Consider the following 17320-nt stretch of genomic DNA (forward strand, 5'->3'; position numbering starts at 1 on the left):
GGCAGAGAGGCTGCTGTACCACCATGAGACATGCAAGGATTAACAGCACCATCCTGTGAAGGGAACAAGTATAGCAGGAATCACTTCTATGAGCCAATCCCATTGAAATGAATGTTGGGTGTCATAAAAGAGAAAATGAATTAACCAATTCTCAATGTTAAAAGAACTCACGTATTTTATGATACATTGTCTTTCTAATAACGTGGTATACACAGGCTTTCAGAAGGTCTACAATAAGTTGTTACATACGACTCATGAAAGGAGTCATAATATGTGGAATAGGACCAGGTACTAACCAATGACGAAGGTAGGAATTGAAGTAAATTTCTTAGACTGGAATTAAAGGGAAAAGATTTGTTCACAGGTTGCACGCTTCGCTGGCTAGGCCATCCTTTACTAACCATCATTAATTGCCCTTTAGAAGGCTTTGGTGAGCTGCCTTCTTGAACCGCTGTAGTCTATGTGCTGTAGGCACACCCATAGTGCTGTTAGGAAGGGAATTCCAGAATTTTGATCCAGTGCCAGAGAGGGAATGGTGATTTGGTTCCAAGTCAGGATGGTTTGTACCTTGGAGAGCAACTTGCATGTAGTGGTGTTCCTAGGCATCTGCTGCTCTTGTCCTTCTAGGTGATAGAGGTCACAGGTTTGGAAGGTGATGTCGAAGGGGCCTTGGTGAATTGCTGTGTAAATGGTACACACTGCTGCCACTGTGTGATGGTGATAGAGCGAGTGAATGTTTAAGATGGTGGATGGGATGCCAATCAAGCGGGCTGCTTTGACCTGGATGGTTTTGAGCTTCTTGAGTGTTGATGGAGCTGCACTCATCCAGGCAAGTGGTGAGTATTCCATCATAGTCCTGACTTGTGCGTTGTAGATGGTGGACAGCCTTTGGGGAGTCAGGAGATCAGGTACTTGCCACAGAACTCCCAGCTTCTGACCTGCTCTTTGAAGCCATAGTATTTATGGCTGGTTCCGTTCAGTTTCTAGTCCATGGTAACCCCAGGAGGTTGACAGTGAGGGATTCAGTGATGGTAATGCCATTGAATGTCAAGGAGAGATGGTTAAATTCTCTCCTGTTGGAGATAGTCATTGCCTGGCACTTGTGTGACATGAATGTTACTTGCCATTTGTTAACCCAAGCCTGAATGTTATCCAGGTCTTGCTGCATATGGACAGATTGCTTCAGTATCTGAGGAGTCATGAACGCAATCATCAGCAAACCTCCCCACTTTGACCTTATGATGGATGGAAAGTCATTGATGAAGCAGCTGAAGATGGTTTGGCCAAGGACCCTACGTTAGGAATTTCTGTAGCATTTGTCCTGGGACTTAGGTAATTGAGCTCCAACAACCACAATCATCTTCCTTTGTGCTAGCATCACTTCCTTTGTGCTGGCTCCTTGATGCCATGTCAAATGCAGCCTTAATGTTAAGGGCAGTCATTCTCGCCTCACTTCTGGAATTCCGTTCTTTTGTCCATATTTGGATCAAGGCTGCAATGAGGTCAGGAGCTGGGCCCTGGTGGAGCTCAAACTGAGTGCTAGTAAGTAGGTTATTTCTGAGTAAATGCCACTTGATAGCACCAATGACTCTTTCCATTACTTTGCTGATGGTCGAGGGTAGACTGATGGGGCAGTAACTGGCTGGGTTTGGTTTGTCCTGCATTTTGTGGACAAGACATAAAGCTTCAGTACTATTGTTGGAATATTGACAGGACCCATAGCCTTTGCATTATCCAGTGCTTTCAGCCATTTCTTGATATCATGTGGAGTGAAGCAAATTGCCTGAAGACTGGCACTTGTGATGTTGGGGACCTCAGGAGGAGGCTGAGATAGATTATCTACTTGACACTTCTGGCTGAAGATGTTTACAAATGTTTCAGCCTTTTTTATTGGCACTAATGTGCTGGAATTCCCCATCATTGAGTATGGGGACATTTGTGGAGCCTCCTCCTCTAGTGAGTTGTTTAATTGTCCACCACCATTCACGATTGGATGTAACAGGATTGCAGAGCTTAGATTTGATTTGTTGGCTGTGGGATCACTTGGCTCTGCCTATTGCATGTTGTTTCCGCTGTTTGGCTTGCAAGTAGTCCTGTTTTATAGCTTCACCAGGTTGACACTATATTTTAAGGTATGTGCCTGAAATGTCCTTTTGCACTCTTCATAGAGTCAGGGTTAATGCCCAGGCTTGATAATATGAATATGCCAGCCCATGAGTTAACAGATTGTGGTTGCATACTGTTGCTGCACACAGTGCCCCATGAATGTCCAGTTCCGAGGTGCCAGAACTGTTGATAATCTATCCTATTTGGCACAATGGTTATGCCATACAAGAAACTAGAAGTTATCCTCAACAATCGCTCATTCCAAGTGTCATGGGCAGATGCATCTGCATCAGATAGATTGGTGAGGATAAGGTCAAATAGGTTTTTCCCTCACCACTTGCCACAAGTGCAGTCTAGCAGCTATATCTTTTAGAATTTGGCCAGCTTGGTCAGTAATGGCTCTACCGAGCCACTCTTTGTGAGGTCCCCACCCAGAGTACATTCTATGCCTTGGCAAAAAGTGCTCCTGCAAATTGGTGTTCATTATTGAGTACTGATTCATCAGCTAGAGGGGGCAGGGCGAAGGGGGATGTGGGCATTAGGTGGTAATCAGCAGATTTCCTTGCCCACGTTTAAATTGATGCCATAAGACTTCATGGGGTCCAGAGTCAATGTTGAGGACTCCCAGACCAATTTGCTCCTGTGTACCACTACGCCACCACCTCTAGTGGGTCTGGCCTACCGGTGCATGGCCAGGGATGGTGATTATGGCATCTGGAACATTGTAAGATATAATTTGATGAGCAATCTGCCAAACAGTACTCCAAATTTTGGCATAAGTCCCAGATGTTAGTAAGGAGGACTTGTCATTTCCGATGCCTAGGTTATTGTCAGGTGGTCTGTCCGGTTTCATTCCTTATCGACTTCTCTGTAACAACTGAGTGGCTTGCTAGGCCAGTTCTGTGAACATTTAAAAGTCAACCACATTGCTTTGGGTCTGGAGTCACATGTAAACTAGACCAGGTAAGGATGACAGAATTCCTTCCCTTAAAGGTGCATCGGCAGTGGTTTCATGGTCACGATTACTGACGCTAACTTTTAATTCCAGATTTATTAACAGAATTCAAATTCCACCACCTGCCTTGGTGGAATATGAATCTGTATTCCCAGAGCAGTAGCCTGGGCCTCTGGAATACTAGTCTAGCAACATTACCACTATGCCACCACCTCCCTGTATATTCGGAAATTGGAGGTTTGATACTTCAATTTGATATCTGCAAATTTCAATATCAATGTCAGTGGATAAATGGCAATGAAGTTTAATATAGCATAGTATGAGTGGTTCATTTTGGAGAGGAATAAGCAGGGCACTTATTTAGTTTATCTTCCAAGTAATGAGAAAGCAAACTGAACTGAGAATTGATACATAAATTGCTAAAAGTAGCAATAGGGATTATGCAAAGTATGAGGATTCATTTCGAGCGGAATAGAACATAAAATAGAAAGGTAATGTGAAATGTATGTAGGGCCTGGATTAGATCATACTTGGAGCACTGTGCATGGTTCTGGTCTCCATACAATTAAACCAAAATTGTAGAACTGGAAAAAATGCAGGATTAAGCAAGAGTAGCCTACTGCCAGAGAAACAGGAGCACACTTGTGAGTAAATGGAAGAAGAAATTTGCTGATATACGTTAAGGCAGAGCTATAGATGGACTTTAAAAAAATCTTGAAATCAATTTACTAAGGTAGAAGGATGCAGTGGTGCTTGGAAGAAGTAGGAATAATGGGATTATGGGATTATGCGCAAGTGAAAATGCAACATGTTTTCTCAATGAAGAGTTTACAGAAAAGAACTTCATCCATAGAAACATTACAGGTATAATTCAAAGTACATCGTTATTTGTAGATTAGGAGGATCATTTGGTACAAGGTTTGTCAGCATAATTGTTCATTGCATTTAAAAGATAAATAAGGGAATAAAACAGCTCTAATCATTCCTAACAGTTAATTTATTAAGCTGAACTACCCACAACAGTATTTTAATTTCAAAGTTTAATACACTGCAAAGTAGACTGGAATTTGAAAATGTTTTAATGCTCCCATATAGCTCAGTTCATAAGAAATAAGAGTAGCAGTCGCCCATATGGCCCCTTGACCCTGCTCTGTCATTCAATGTCATCGTAGCCGATCTTTTGCCTTAACTCCATTTCCCCTGCTTCTCCCCATATCCCTGGATTCCCTGAAAGACCAAAAATTTGTCCATCCCAGTCTCGAATCAACTCACTGGGGTAGAGAATTCCAAAAATTTACAACCCTCTAAGTGAAATGTCTCTTCATTCCCCCCACCCCTCCCCTTAGATGTAACTTCAGAGTAAGATGTAACTTCAGGATATGATTCACGATCTGTGCAGTGCAAGTCGCTTTCAGTTGTAGATGGTCTGTGTCCCTTGGTGTGAAGGCAAAGAGCAAGGGGTTGGAAGAGGAGGTGGTGAATAAAAAGCCTAATTCTCATTTCTGATTGAGGCACTTTGAAGCAGGGGTTGGTGCATAGCAATGTGGGTGTTGAGGATGACAGAATCATGCTCCCAAGGCCACTGGCCATCTAGAATCACATATGAAAAGAGCCAACTTAGGGAAGGAGGTCAACCAAATTAGTGTACCCCAAGCATGTGAGAGCACTGAGTGAAGGGGAGAGAGGGAGAAAGAAAGAGAAACAGATGAAAATTGAAAGCTTTTAATTTTTTAAACTTTATTAGTGTTGTTTTCTGTCTTGTTTATCTTACAAAGGTCCTTTCAGAGAATAAGAAGTCAACGGTATCACCCAACCCCAGCCCTAATACAACTCATCTGCTGTTGAAACCCTCATGCATACCTTGGTTACCTCTATTTACTCTTCCAACACACTTTTGGCTAACCTCTCATTTTCTACTGCCTCAAGTTTACAAGCCATCTAACTCTGCTTCCTGTGTCCTAAATTGCACCAAGCTCCATTCACCCATCACCTCTAAGTCCACTGAGCTACATTGAGCTGAACTACCCAATTAAGCAACAGATAAATTTTCAAATTCCTCCACAGTCTCACATCCCCATCTCCAATCTCTTCCAACTCTCAAAATCTGTGCTCCAATTCTGGTCTCTTAAGCATCCTGATTTTAATCACTCCACCATTTGCAGTCACATCTTCAACTGCCAAGGTGCTAAAGCCTGGAATTCTTCCCAAAACATCCGTGCCTCTGTGTCCTCTTTTAAGACATTCCCGAAAACCTGCCATTTTAACTACGCTTTTGGCCATCTGCCATAACCTTCTATGGTTTGGTGTCAAATTTTGTTTGATAATGTTTGTGAAGTGCCTTGAGCTATTTTAATACATTACAGGACTTGTACAAATGCAGGATGTGTTTCTGGTATTAATAAACAAACTGCAGTGCTTTGGAGCCTAAGCTGAGTGCATTTAAAACTCAGAACACTGGAAAAGGCCATGGCTTGAAATGATGAGACAAAAATAAATATATTTAATCTTTTCTTAAAAGTTTTAGATCTGTATCCACATCTCTCAATATGTCAAGCAGACGTCTTTGTGGACACCTTCCAATGACACATACACTATGCTGCTTTAGTCAATTATTGGAATTACAGTATACCAGATTTGTTCCAGGGTGATTTTCCTACCAATTTTATCCATCGTTTTCTACATTTTCCTCTCAATGGCTTGCTCAGGAACAGAATCCCACCATATAAGGAATGTGGCTACACTGTACTACCATTACAGAACACTAGAAACATCATCTTGCTAGTTTAATTTAAAGCTTTAATACAGAAGAGAATTTGCCAGATAGTGCTGCTTTAACTGCCTTAGGGTAGAGCGCACACAGCCATCTTAACATAAAAACAAAAAACACAATGATCAAATTCTTAGAATCACAGAAAAATTACTCTGCATAAAGAGGCCTTTCACCCCATCATGTCTGCACTGGCCAAAAAGAGAAAAAAAACAATCCCACTTTCCAGCATTCGATAGCCTTGCAGGTTACAGCACTTCATGATATATACTAATCAACAGTTAAGGTTTAACATTTTGTTTAATAAAATAAACTTTGGTGTAAAGTAACAGATGATTGTGATATTGTGGGGAGTGGCTTATTGGGAGTTTCTCATTGGAAATCATGAGCATGCAGCACCTGGATCAACAACATGCATTTATTGTATTTGGTATCTTTAAGATTTAAAAACAATCCCAAGGTGCTTCACAGAGGCACAAGGGAAAAAAATGGATGCTGAGCCAAAGCAGGTGGATGTTAGGAGGGTTGGTTAACAGCTTGGTCAAAGTGGTGGATTTAAATGAAGATCTTAAAGGAGAGAAAATTTACATCATTCATTTTAACACATGAAAAATCACAGGAAATGCACCATTGCTTTGCAAGACACATTTACTCAGATCAGATTGCAGAATCATAGCTAGAATGTAAACTTTATCTCAACAGCCTCCACAAAAAAAATGCCAGAATTTAGTGCAAGAGTTTTATTAACATTTCAGAGACTACATTCCAGTTTGAAAGATGTAAATCTATGCATTTTAAAAATAAAACTGATATTTTGATAAATCCCAGTTAAGAACCATACTTAAAGTGCAATATGAAATTCATTTGATATGATCAGAATATTTCCCTTCATAATCAGGTATGAGAGCAACTTCTTTCCAATCAATATGCATTGTACATTTGACACTAGATTTTCAAATATAAGCACAGAATTTGTACATTCTCAGTGAAGAAAAAAATAAGTGCAACCAAAATGGCTCCCTGATTTTGGTTTAATCTCAGAGCAAAATTTCCAAGATGAGGATCATTGGCATTTGGAGAAAGGTAAAATGGAATTAAGTATTTGGCACTCATAATTCCCATTAGCTACTAAGTGGTATTATCAGATGTTATGCTCACAATTTTGTCAATTTTACAACACTATCATAAGCAATAAAAGAATTGATCATGTGATTCCTTGCAAAATGACAAGCACATCACCTCAGTTAGCTCTCATGTACTTCAATATGATCACTTTAGAGCAGAACTGAGAACCTCAGAAACCAGATATCCATTTCTGCAGCAAAGAATGGTGCATATGTTAGGGAATACATAATCAGCAGATAAAACTTATTTAAAGCTCTAAGCTTTAATTATATCCATTTGTAAAAACAGATGATACATTGGCAAATATTGATTTTATTGCACCCTTTTCTATTGCGTAGCCCAAGAGTATTTAGTGCAAATAACTTACTCGAACTGAATTTGCAAAGCACAGTGAAAACATCCATAGGAAGTACACAATTACTGCACTTTATTTACTCCCATTCAGTGACATGCTAACGAGAAGCTCTTGGATAGGCACCAGTTTATCAGTTAAGATGCCTCAAACTGTTGGGGAAAAATATCAAAACACTACCAATAAGTATATTTCAAAAGCAGGATTTTTAAAAAGTGACATGCTTTAATTATTATATATTTTAAAGGGAAACTGGAGGATAAAGGCTTATAGAACCTCAGCCTATGGTGATATTCCTTAAACTTTTGCATTCTTGTACTAATTCAAGTTTGGGAATTAAACATCATGAAAAATACATGATTCACAGTTGTAATTATTAAGTCCATTGCTGAATACATGTAATCCACTATGATGCATACATTGGTTACTCTTTAAATTAAGAAACCATGCTGGAAAGACAAGGCTTAAAGAGGACATTATCATTATGAAAAATAATGAAGCAGCAGCCTTAATCAGGATGCCAAGCTTTTGTTTAAAAACTCAATTATTATTGTTGGATTGGGAACATGCTTCAAAATCAAATATCTTAATGGACTGTTTTGCCCTAATTTGTTCATGTTAAATATGCTTGTATCAGTTCAACAACTTGCATCAAGTGTCAGAAAAGTGCTGCAAATTTAACACAATGTGGCAAAAGGTTTATAGAAAAGGTTCAAAAAAATGTTCAGAGTGCATCAAATTTCATTGTAAAATTCCTTTAACCCTTAATCAAAATGTCCTTCGTGTTCCCCTGGTTGTAGAGAGACAAAACTGAAATAATCATGTTTCAGATTATATTTTCAGAACCTTTGTGGATCTGTAAAATGAGTTCAAAATTTAAAGCATCTGTAACATGTATACAGTAAATATACTCATTTGGGAATTTAGGTGCTCTGTGAAGAACAAATGCTGCTGTGGAAATTACCCCAATCAGCAGCTTTGCAAGAATTGCACTAGAAATCAACTGATGAGGAGCTTGAGCAAGAACCAAAACATACATTTAATTCTGACCCTCATATCAGAATTCCAGTCCTGGAATCAAAAGGCAGCAAAGCACCATATCACTTTTTGAATATCTGCCCTTTACTAAGAACATAGGAACATGAGTAGGCCATTTAGCTCATTGAGCCTGTTCCATCATTCATTGAGATCATGGCTTGATCTGTGACCTAACATCATATACCCACAATTTCTCCATATCCCTTCTGTTATATCTTTTGTTAACAAAATATATCAATCTCAGATTTAAAATTAACTGATGCAGCATCAACTGTCATTTGTTGAAGAGAGTTCCAAAATTTTATCACACTACATGTGGAAGTGTTTTGTAACATCACCTTGAAAGATCTGGCTCTTAATTTTTAGGCCATGCCCCCTAATTCTAGAGGCCCCAAGCAGCAGAAATAGTTTCTATCCATTAACCTGATCAGTTCCACCTTATTGTCTTGAAAACTTCGAATCACCCCATAATATTCAAAATTCCATGGATACAACCCTAGTTTTATATTTGTGCCAGTCACACTGAAAAAATGGGGAATTAGGATGGGGATGAAAAGGTGTGTAAAAAAATGTATTATAGAAAACATTACATCTTCAAATATTGTTTTATGATTTGGAACTCTGCATATGAATTCCAGTATATCTGGATGTTACTAAAACTTAGTCACACACATATATATAGCATGTTTCCTTCACAGTGTTGCAATTCCTGAGGGCGATGTCTAGGTGACTACTGGCAGTAGGTACAGTTTGCAGGAGATCCATCTAGGTTCTTCCAAGTTCAAAACAAAAATCAGCTGCTTTGCTAGAAGCAAAGCAAGGCAGCAATAAAGACAACATTTGCATGGAACTCCAAAAGTTGTTAAAAATTCATAGATTCTGAGCTCCTGTCTTCCTCAATTAATGCATCAGCCTGTTTCAACGGGATAATTTCAGGGATGTCCACACAAGTTAGTTGTCCATTAGATTCTTTCAGTCGTTGATAGGAGTACTCATTACGGAATCCAAAGCAAGCAGATTTTTGGCAAAATTGAAAAAGATTTCCTGCTGTGCTCAGTAGTAAAAAGACGAGAAGGGTGACTGTTATAATTAGCCAAGTTTTCCTACAAGAGAGATATTATTACTTTACATTTTAATCAGTTTTACCATTCCTAATTTTATGTTTTTCATTCATCACATACCTGGTAGCATTTCTTCACCACAATACAGAACAAGCAACTTCTAAATAATGCCTATGCTACCGGTTTGCAGAAAATCTCAAAGCATGTGTGGCTAAAGGAAATTTTACTTTTTTATATAATGACCCTCTTGCTGTTTGGAAGAACTCTAAAGCAAGTCATCTATTCTCAAACCATCAAGAAGGTAAAACTTTTCTGAAAATACAAAATACTAAATTTCAGATCACACACCAATTACTGTAATCATCAAGGGGACTGTTCTTGGCAGATCTGATGAAAAAAGTAGCTGTGAAAATCAGTGACTGAAGGCTTCTATAGAGTGATTGGATGAAGGCACTCAACTGAAATGGGGATATTTTGTTGACTCACAAAGCCTTGGACTAGATTTGTATAGCTGTTGCTATACAAATGAGATTTGACCAATAATTTCTCTTCATTTGCAGCTGAAGTAATAGGAACAAAGGAGGAGTAGGCAATTCAGCTCATTGAGCCAGCTCCACCATTCAAGATGATCACGTCCACTTCAATCCCTTTTTCCCCACACTAGCCCCATACATCATTGGTATTTAGAAATCTGTCAATCTCTACTTTAAACAAACTCAATGGCTGAGCTTCCATAGCCTTCTGGGGTAGAGAATTCCAAAGATTCACTACACTGAGTAAAAGAATTCTTCCTTGTCTCAGTCCAAAGTGGCTTCCCCCTTATTTTGAAATTATGTTCTCTGGATTGAAATTCCCCAACCAGGGAAAACATCTTACCATCATCTACTCTGTCTATCCCTTTAACTATTTTGTAGTTTTCAATGAGGTCACCTCTCATTCTTCAAAACTCTAGAAAATACAGGTCCAATTTCCCCAATCTCTCTTCATAGGGTAGTTCCTCCATCCCGGGAACAAGTCTGGTGAACCTTCGTTGCACTCCCTCTATGGCAATAATATCCTTCCTAAGGTAAGGGGACCAAAACTGCACAAAGTACTCCAGAGGCGGAAAAAAAACTCATGCTACAGATAACTAGCCACTCATCCAGTAAGCACATTTGTTCTAGAAACTGTAAGGGGAAGGAAAACCATCTGGCAAAAATCAGAATTATTGAAATTGCACTTGAAGCCTCCTGAAGTAAGGGCTACTGCAAAAGCAAATTACATGCAGCTTATCACAAGATTGAGTGTATCATTAGGTAGATGAAGAAAGATCAGCAGCTTGCATTCATCTGCAAAGGTATTCACTTCTCTGTTGGCAAAATGTTGCCATTAGAATAGGCTAATAAACCAGTTTAATGGCGGAGGACTGCATGCTGCATCTCTTAATTAATGATACAGGTACAGGTACTTGATCCTTAGTAAGGTTTCTCTGCATAGCTTTCCCACGAGGGAAAGTTCACAGGAGGTTCACATTGAATGTAGTCAATGGTCACATTAATAAGAAAAAAGTTCAACAGATTTTGGTACTCGACAGTTGTTGCCAGGACTCTATTCCAATTTCATGATATTTAAGTATGAGAGTGGGGAACAGTAAGTTGGCTTGGAGAATGGATCCAAGAACCATGGACTCACTTCAGAGTTGCCTTGCTCAGGCTGAATAATAAACAACCATACAATAATATACAGCAGGGATATACAACCAGCCCGACAACTTGTGAATGTGGAACTGAGCCACAGACCATGCAACATCTCCTGCAATGCCTATCTCTAGAGGAACCCTGCACTGTTGCAGATCTTGCTGAATTCAACAAGGCGCAAAAACGTGTCCAGTTCTGGCTGGGCCATGTATAGATTGTCCGTGGACACGATAAGGCGGCAGCTGAATAAAAAGCTTTTCTTTACACTAAATGATCCTGAAAAACTACTGAAAAATCTCACTGGTGGCTGTGGCTGGTGATCCAAGTTTGTAACTAATGGGATAGACATGGTTAAGACCAAAAGATGTAGGAGAAGTAGGCCATTCGGCCCATTGAGTCTTCTCCGCCAATGAGATCATGGCTGATCTGATAATCCTCAACTCCACCTTCCTGCCTTTTCCTCATAGCCCTTGATTCCCTTTCTGATTAAAAATCTGTCTATCTCAGTCTTGAATATACTTAATGACCCGGCACAGACTTCGAATGGTCCACCACTTCATTGGACCGTGGACAGTTGGACTACACACGTATAATCTCCTCGCCAACACTGGCCATGCAGCAGTCACTGCTGGAGGTGCTCGCAGCCCCTTGCAATCTCAGCATCCTGGATTGGACCAGTGTCCCCCCATGTCGCAGGTTGACAGGGCTGCCATGCAGCCATCTGAGGGGTGACCAGCACTCTCCAGGAAGCATTAAGGAGCAGTCACACAGGGCCAGGAAAGATACTAAGTACAGCTATGATAACCAAGTGTCTCTCTCATGCTGCAGGAGGACCATGTCAGGATCATGGTTCCTGGTGACCTGGCTGTATGCCTGATGACCTACAGAGACCGTTGAAGACGGAAGAGAGAGTGACCTGGCCATGCAAAGGCAGGGGCAGTAACCTCATGAAAGGGCAGCAGGGGCTCCTGCACACACTGCCCAGAAGCAACAGCAAGCTGTGGCTGGTCAGTGCCTAGTGACACCCAGGATCTATCGACACCGCCTGCCATTCCTGCTGATGACTGAGAACCAGTATCGCCGACGACTGAACATGTCTAGGGACCTGGTCACTCACATCTGCCACTTACTGCAGGACTTGGCGCCAAGAGGACATGGAGAGCACCCACTGCCAGTGGCTGTGAAAGTGATCACAGTGCTCAATTTCAACGCTAGGGGCTCCTTTCAGGGCTCCACTGGTGACCTCTAGAGTTTCACAATAGACCACCCACAAATGCATCCCTGAAGTCACGGGATGCCATCTTCTCCATGGCATACAACTTGTGCATTTTGCCTCGGACTGGGACAGCCAAAGGATGCAAGGATTTGCCCTGATCTTGGGATTCCCACAGGTGCAGGGTGCGATTGACTGCATTCATGTGGCACTCAGGTCTCCATCGCTACACACAGTGGACATCAACCTCAAGGGCTTCCACTCACTGAATGTGCAGCTGGTATGCGATCACCAGAAATGCCTCCTGCAGGTCTGCGCACGGTTTCCAGGGAGCGTGCACGACACCTGCATCCAGAGTCGCTCGCAGATCCCTGCAGTCTTCCAGGGTCCACAGAGTTGGCTCCTTGGGGCCAAGGGCTGCCTACAGAGGCCGTGGCTGATGACACCCACACAGCAGCCTCAGACTGCAGCAGAGCAATGCTATAATGAGGCTCATGCAGCAGCTTGCAACTTGGTGGAGCAGACCATCGGGATGCTGAAGATGCAGTTCTGGTGCCTGGGACGGTCTGGTGGAGCCCTGCAATACAGACCACAGAAGGTGTCAGGCATCGTCGTCGTCTGCTGTGCCCTTTACAACCTGGTGCTGCAGCAGGGTGAGCAGCTAGGGGAGGAACTGCATGCCTCCTCCGATGAGGATGCTGCTGATGGGGATGAGGGTGAGGGACTCCTGTCTAGCTGAGGGCAGCTCGCCTGCGCTCCATAATCAGGGCCATCTCAGATGCAGCCATGAAACTTTAGATGCATCTGATGCTGTGTCTGCCATCAGCACCTCAGCCCTTCAGGAGCTGGTGCACAGCATCAGTGGTCGCAGATGCTGGTGTGATGGGGACTAGTCCCACCTTCAAAGGTGTTGAGAGCACACAGTACGAGAACACTCTGGCACCTGCACACTGAATTCTGGCAGCAATGACCAGAACTGCCGAGGTGCAGGTGTCAGTAATGTTTCCAGGAAGAGAGAGGCTGGTCATCCTTGTGGTCTGAAGGCCACACAGTGCACAGGGAAGAGGCCCTGGACTGAGACACCTGCCTTTTGTATTGCGCAGAAAAGTTTCACATCTGAGTGACAAGAACACTGCTCATCAGAACAAGGAGCCATAAGCAGGGAGAAATTCTTGGGAGTTAATTGACAATAGTAAACATTATGTACAAGTGATTAACACCCATGCCCAAGCTGTGCAACTAATTCTCCTTAACTTTCCTACCGCTACATGTTGGTGCTCCCCAGAATCCACAGTGGAGGTGGAAGCAGCCTGCTGACTGTGATGCCCAATCTGTGATGGCCACGGGGGGGCTGGGCCTCGGGGGGCCCTGGCTTGCTTTCAGGGTCCTACTGTGTAGCAGCGGCATCCTCCTCGGCCTGTGAAGCTGGATTTGCAGAGGTCACAGGAAGAGGACAGTCAGATGGGCCGGTCTCTCCCAGAGTCACTTGGGTGGTTGGCCCCGGAGTGTGCACCTGCTGATCTTATAGGTGCCCGAGGGCCCCGGCTGACTCCATGAGCGGAAGGGGTAGCTGGAGTGAGATCGAGCTGCCCTGCACCCCTCTCATGTTCACACTGTTGGAGGCCAACTATGCCATCAGCGATGGAGTTAAGCCCACGCACAGTGCAGGAGTGACATCCTGGACCAAGGTCTCCATGGCGACTACCATCCTGCCAGTGTTGACCTCATGCGTTGCAATGCCGGTGCTATCAACTCAGCCTGAAGACGGATGGGCTCCTCCATTGTGCCTTGCAATCTGAAGAGTGCACTGGCCATCCCTTCCTGATGATCCTGAGCTTACCTTTGCAGCTCCAGCAACTGTGCCATGGCCGAGTCCAGAGGCTTCATCATCCAACTCGGACTCAGCAACGTTCTGGCCTCCAGCGGTCCGCCGAGTGCCGGGACCTGGGAAGTCTCTGCCTCCGTCTGCTGTGGATCAGAAAGTGCAATGTGCTCACCAGATTGTGGTCCCACTGCTTCTCTAAAGCTAGGTCCCACTGAGGAGTATGTCTCTGCACTGGTGGAGTGTGTGGTTGAGCGCTGTGACGGGACTTCTGGGAGGGTGCCTTCAGATTCCTCTTCAGAGGTTTCTTTGGAGCTTGCTTGGAGGCTCTGGGGCATGGACTCCATTTTCTGCTTCCCAAATATGCCTGTGAAAGCAAGGGAAGAAAACTGGTGCATGGCAGTGGCCTGTGAAAGAGGACACATCATTCACAGCATGGTTCTTTGATGGATGTTGCACCGCTGGATCCTCACTTGGTACAGCAGCGCCGACCTCACCATCAGCACAGAATCGGTCCCGGTCATCGCTGGCCAGCTGGATGGCTGTGTTTTCAAATTCTGAGAACTCTGAATTCCAGCATCCCTCCATCTGTCTGCGACCTTTCCCTCCTGTTATGAGCCAGTTTGTCCTGCATGGATATAGATGAGTAGAGTGTATTAGGACACCTGCAGGGGCAGATGATAAGTATGCCTGGCCTGTGTGGGTGGTGAATGGTCCCATGGAAGGGATGAGGACAATGATGGTGTGTTTGAAAGAGTGAATGGTGATGTCCCTTGCACTGGTAGCGAGTGAGGGTCCTGTGGAAGTGTGATGGGTTTGAGTGAGAGAGTTAGGAGTGATGAAGGGCGACTTACCCTGGCAGAACAGAAGATCATTCATCGTTTCACGGCACTGGGTGGCTGTCCTCTTCTGAAGGGTGTTGGCGCTGACCACCTCTGCCACCTCCTCCCAAGCCAGGCTGGTGGCATTGCTACCCATCCTGTGGCCAGAGCAGGGGTAGAGCACATCCTGGCAGGCATCCAGCAGTTGCTCAAGGGATCTATCGTTGGAGCGGGAGGCTGCAATCTTTTTGCCTTTGCAGGCCATGTCTCCCGGACAGCGGTGGTGAGCTGGTGGTGATGAATGCTTTGCTGGCGGCTGCCTTTTAAAGATAGCGGCTGGCGTGATGCAACAGTGGAGTGATGGTGAACGGGCAAATGACAGCCTGCCCGCCATGGAAATGGCTTGTTTCGTGGGAGTGAGTATATAATGAGGCAGGCTCAGGAAGATACGTTGTGAAAACCTGCCATTTCATCGGCGGGTTGCACTCCATTTTATCCAACCACTAGTGCACAGAGCTATTCTGGGAAAATTCCACCAAAGTCTCCCCACTTTCTTTTAAAATGAAGTCTCCTCGCTCTCCCTACTCTTTTTAAAAAAAGTCTCCTTACTCTCTTTAAAATGGTTGTTTTTATTTCCAGTACAGCAGTATTTTGCTTTTGCATTATTTTGATAAGACAAGGTTCCTGAACTAAGTTGATCTATAGTTGAACTGCAAGTGTGGCTCTCTGACAGGACCTGGAGGGATAGATCTGTCATCAAGGAAAACATTTCCAATTGCAGTTTAGTTAATCTAGCTAGCTAATGCTTTAACAGATAGATTGACTTACTCAGGGCTTAGATAAGTGGGATGTGACCTACAGTGAACAAGAGTGTGCAGATCATAGTGCATGTTTCTTAGTAGCTTGGAGACTTAAACATGGCAATAAGTTTTTATGTTAGAACAAAAATTTTGTTTGTCCCCACATACTATAAACTAATCAAAAAGTAATGATTTATTTACATTAAATGAACCACTTTTAGTTATGCGTTTGAGGAAGATCCGATCCTCTTCCCTGGCTATATTCCTTTTCCATTTGAAAATAATATAGAATTGAGAATTTATAAAAATAAAAGGTAATCAGATTGCCCAAATGGGAGATGCTTTTCAGCCATGCACTTCTTAATGCTACAGATGAATTTCACTTCAAATCTATATATTATGAGACAGAAAATGAAAATATACAAACTCTTTAAAGAAAAGTGAATCCTCTTCAAAGCCATGTTGGTTCTTGATGTGTGGGCACTGATGCACTATAATACAAATGCAATAGACTTTGTTTATAGGATATTGTATAGATGTAAACTGACAGTATCTAAATTATTAACAAAAAACTAACTTAAGAAAAAACATAACACACCTACAGCTATTAATAGATATTACAATCAAATAGTCATACCTATATGAATATCTACATCTGTAGGCACTTTTCATCACCAAAGTTTTCTTCTTCGTCAGTTTTTATTGCAATGTTAACTTTTTCTATTAGAAATTCTTATGTACAAATTTAAAATGGAAACTGTCAAAGTAAACTTGTCACATCATGATTATACTCTGTCAGCAGTGGTATTGTATTGCCCGAGTTTAAATTGCCAGCTCCTCAGCTTTTAACGCAGAGATGTACCTATGCTCCAGCCAATTCCACTCCCCTCGATCCCAAATTTCTGTATTTTTCCTTATCTATAAATAATCTAAAAATGAAGTATTACAAAAACTTAAGGGTTGAATGTATCATTTTAAAATTGAGAATAGATATGCATACTGTTGTCCAATTATTGTGAAAAGCCCAAGCCCTTTCCTTTATTTTACTTCAACGGTTAGTCAGAGCTTCTGAACAAATCTGTTTACTCTGGGCATGCACAGTTGGCAAATTGTAAGTCAGGAGATGTAATGGAAGTGGAAATAAGCGGTCATGGTAATGGTGTGGATGTCTGGTTGGAAACTCTTAATAATGAATTTGACCCCAAGATTTGAAGGGCAGAAGAGTGTGCCCTTTCATCCTGCAAGTTTAACAAAAGACTTGACAAAAACTGGACATTGAACATTAAAAGGCTTTTATTTCAGACAAGTGATGGCATAAAGATATAAATGATCGTGCTTTTTGGTTATGGATTTCTCAAAATCAAGAGCATCCAGTAACAGTCGTTATTGTAGTTCCTTTGTTGAAATTTAGAAAGGAAAACAAAAGTTATTCCGAGAACAAATTGCCGTTGAAAATTTTAGTTAAATCATCCGTTTCTCAACCATTTTAAAATGACGGTTTGAGTTTTTTGATGAATCTTATAAACATACCAAAATATGTGTTAAGGGAAGGATGTACAGTTCAGCAAATGAATTAGTGGTGCA

At 42.3% G+C, this 17320-nt stretch overlaps 1 protein-coding gene across 5 annotated transcripts in view; it reads right to left on the minus strand.

Moving 5' to 3' along the window:
* Positions 1–6553: 6553 nt before the first annotated feature.
* nagpa (N-acetylglucosamine-1-phosphodiester alpha-N-acetylglucosaminidase) overlaps positions 6554–17320 on the minus strand; it is a 90875-nt gene continuing 80108 nt past the window's right edge. For all 5 annotated transcript variants that reach the window (XM_041190115.1, XM_041190111.1, XM_041190113.1 and 2 more), the window contains 2 exons: positions 16164–16227; positions 6554–9446 (listed from right to left, as the gene is read on the minus strand). In XM_041190115.1, coding sequence (XP_041046049.1) covers positions 9206–9446; positions 16164–16227 — 305 coding nt within the window. In that variant the 3' untranslated portion in view covers positions 6554–9205. The remainder of the gene's footprint in view (positions 9447–16163; positions 16228–17320) is intronic.

The sequence above is a fragment of the Carcharodon carcharias genome, chromosome 6 (genome assembly GCF_017639515.1).
Source record: "Carcharodon carcharias isolate sCarCar2 chromosome 6, sCarCar2.pri, whole genome shotgun sequence".
Taxonomy (NCBI): Eukaryota; Metazoa; Chordata; class Chondrichthyes; order Lamniformes; family Lamnidae; genus Carcharodon; species Carcharodon carcharias.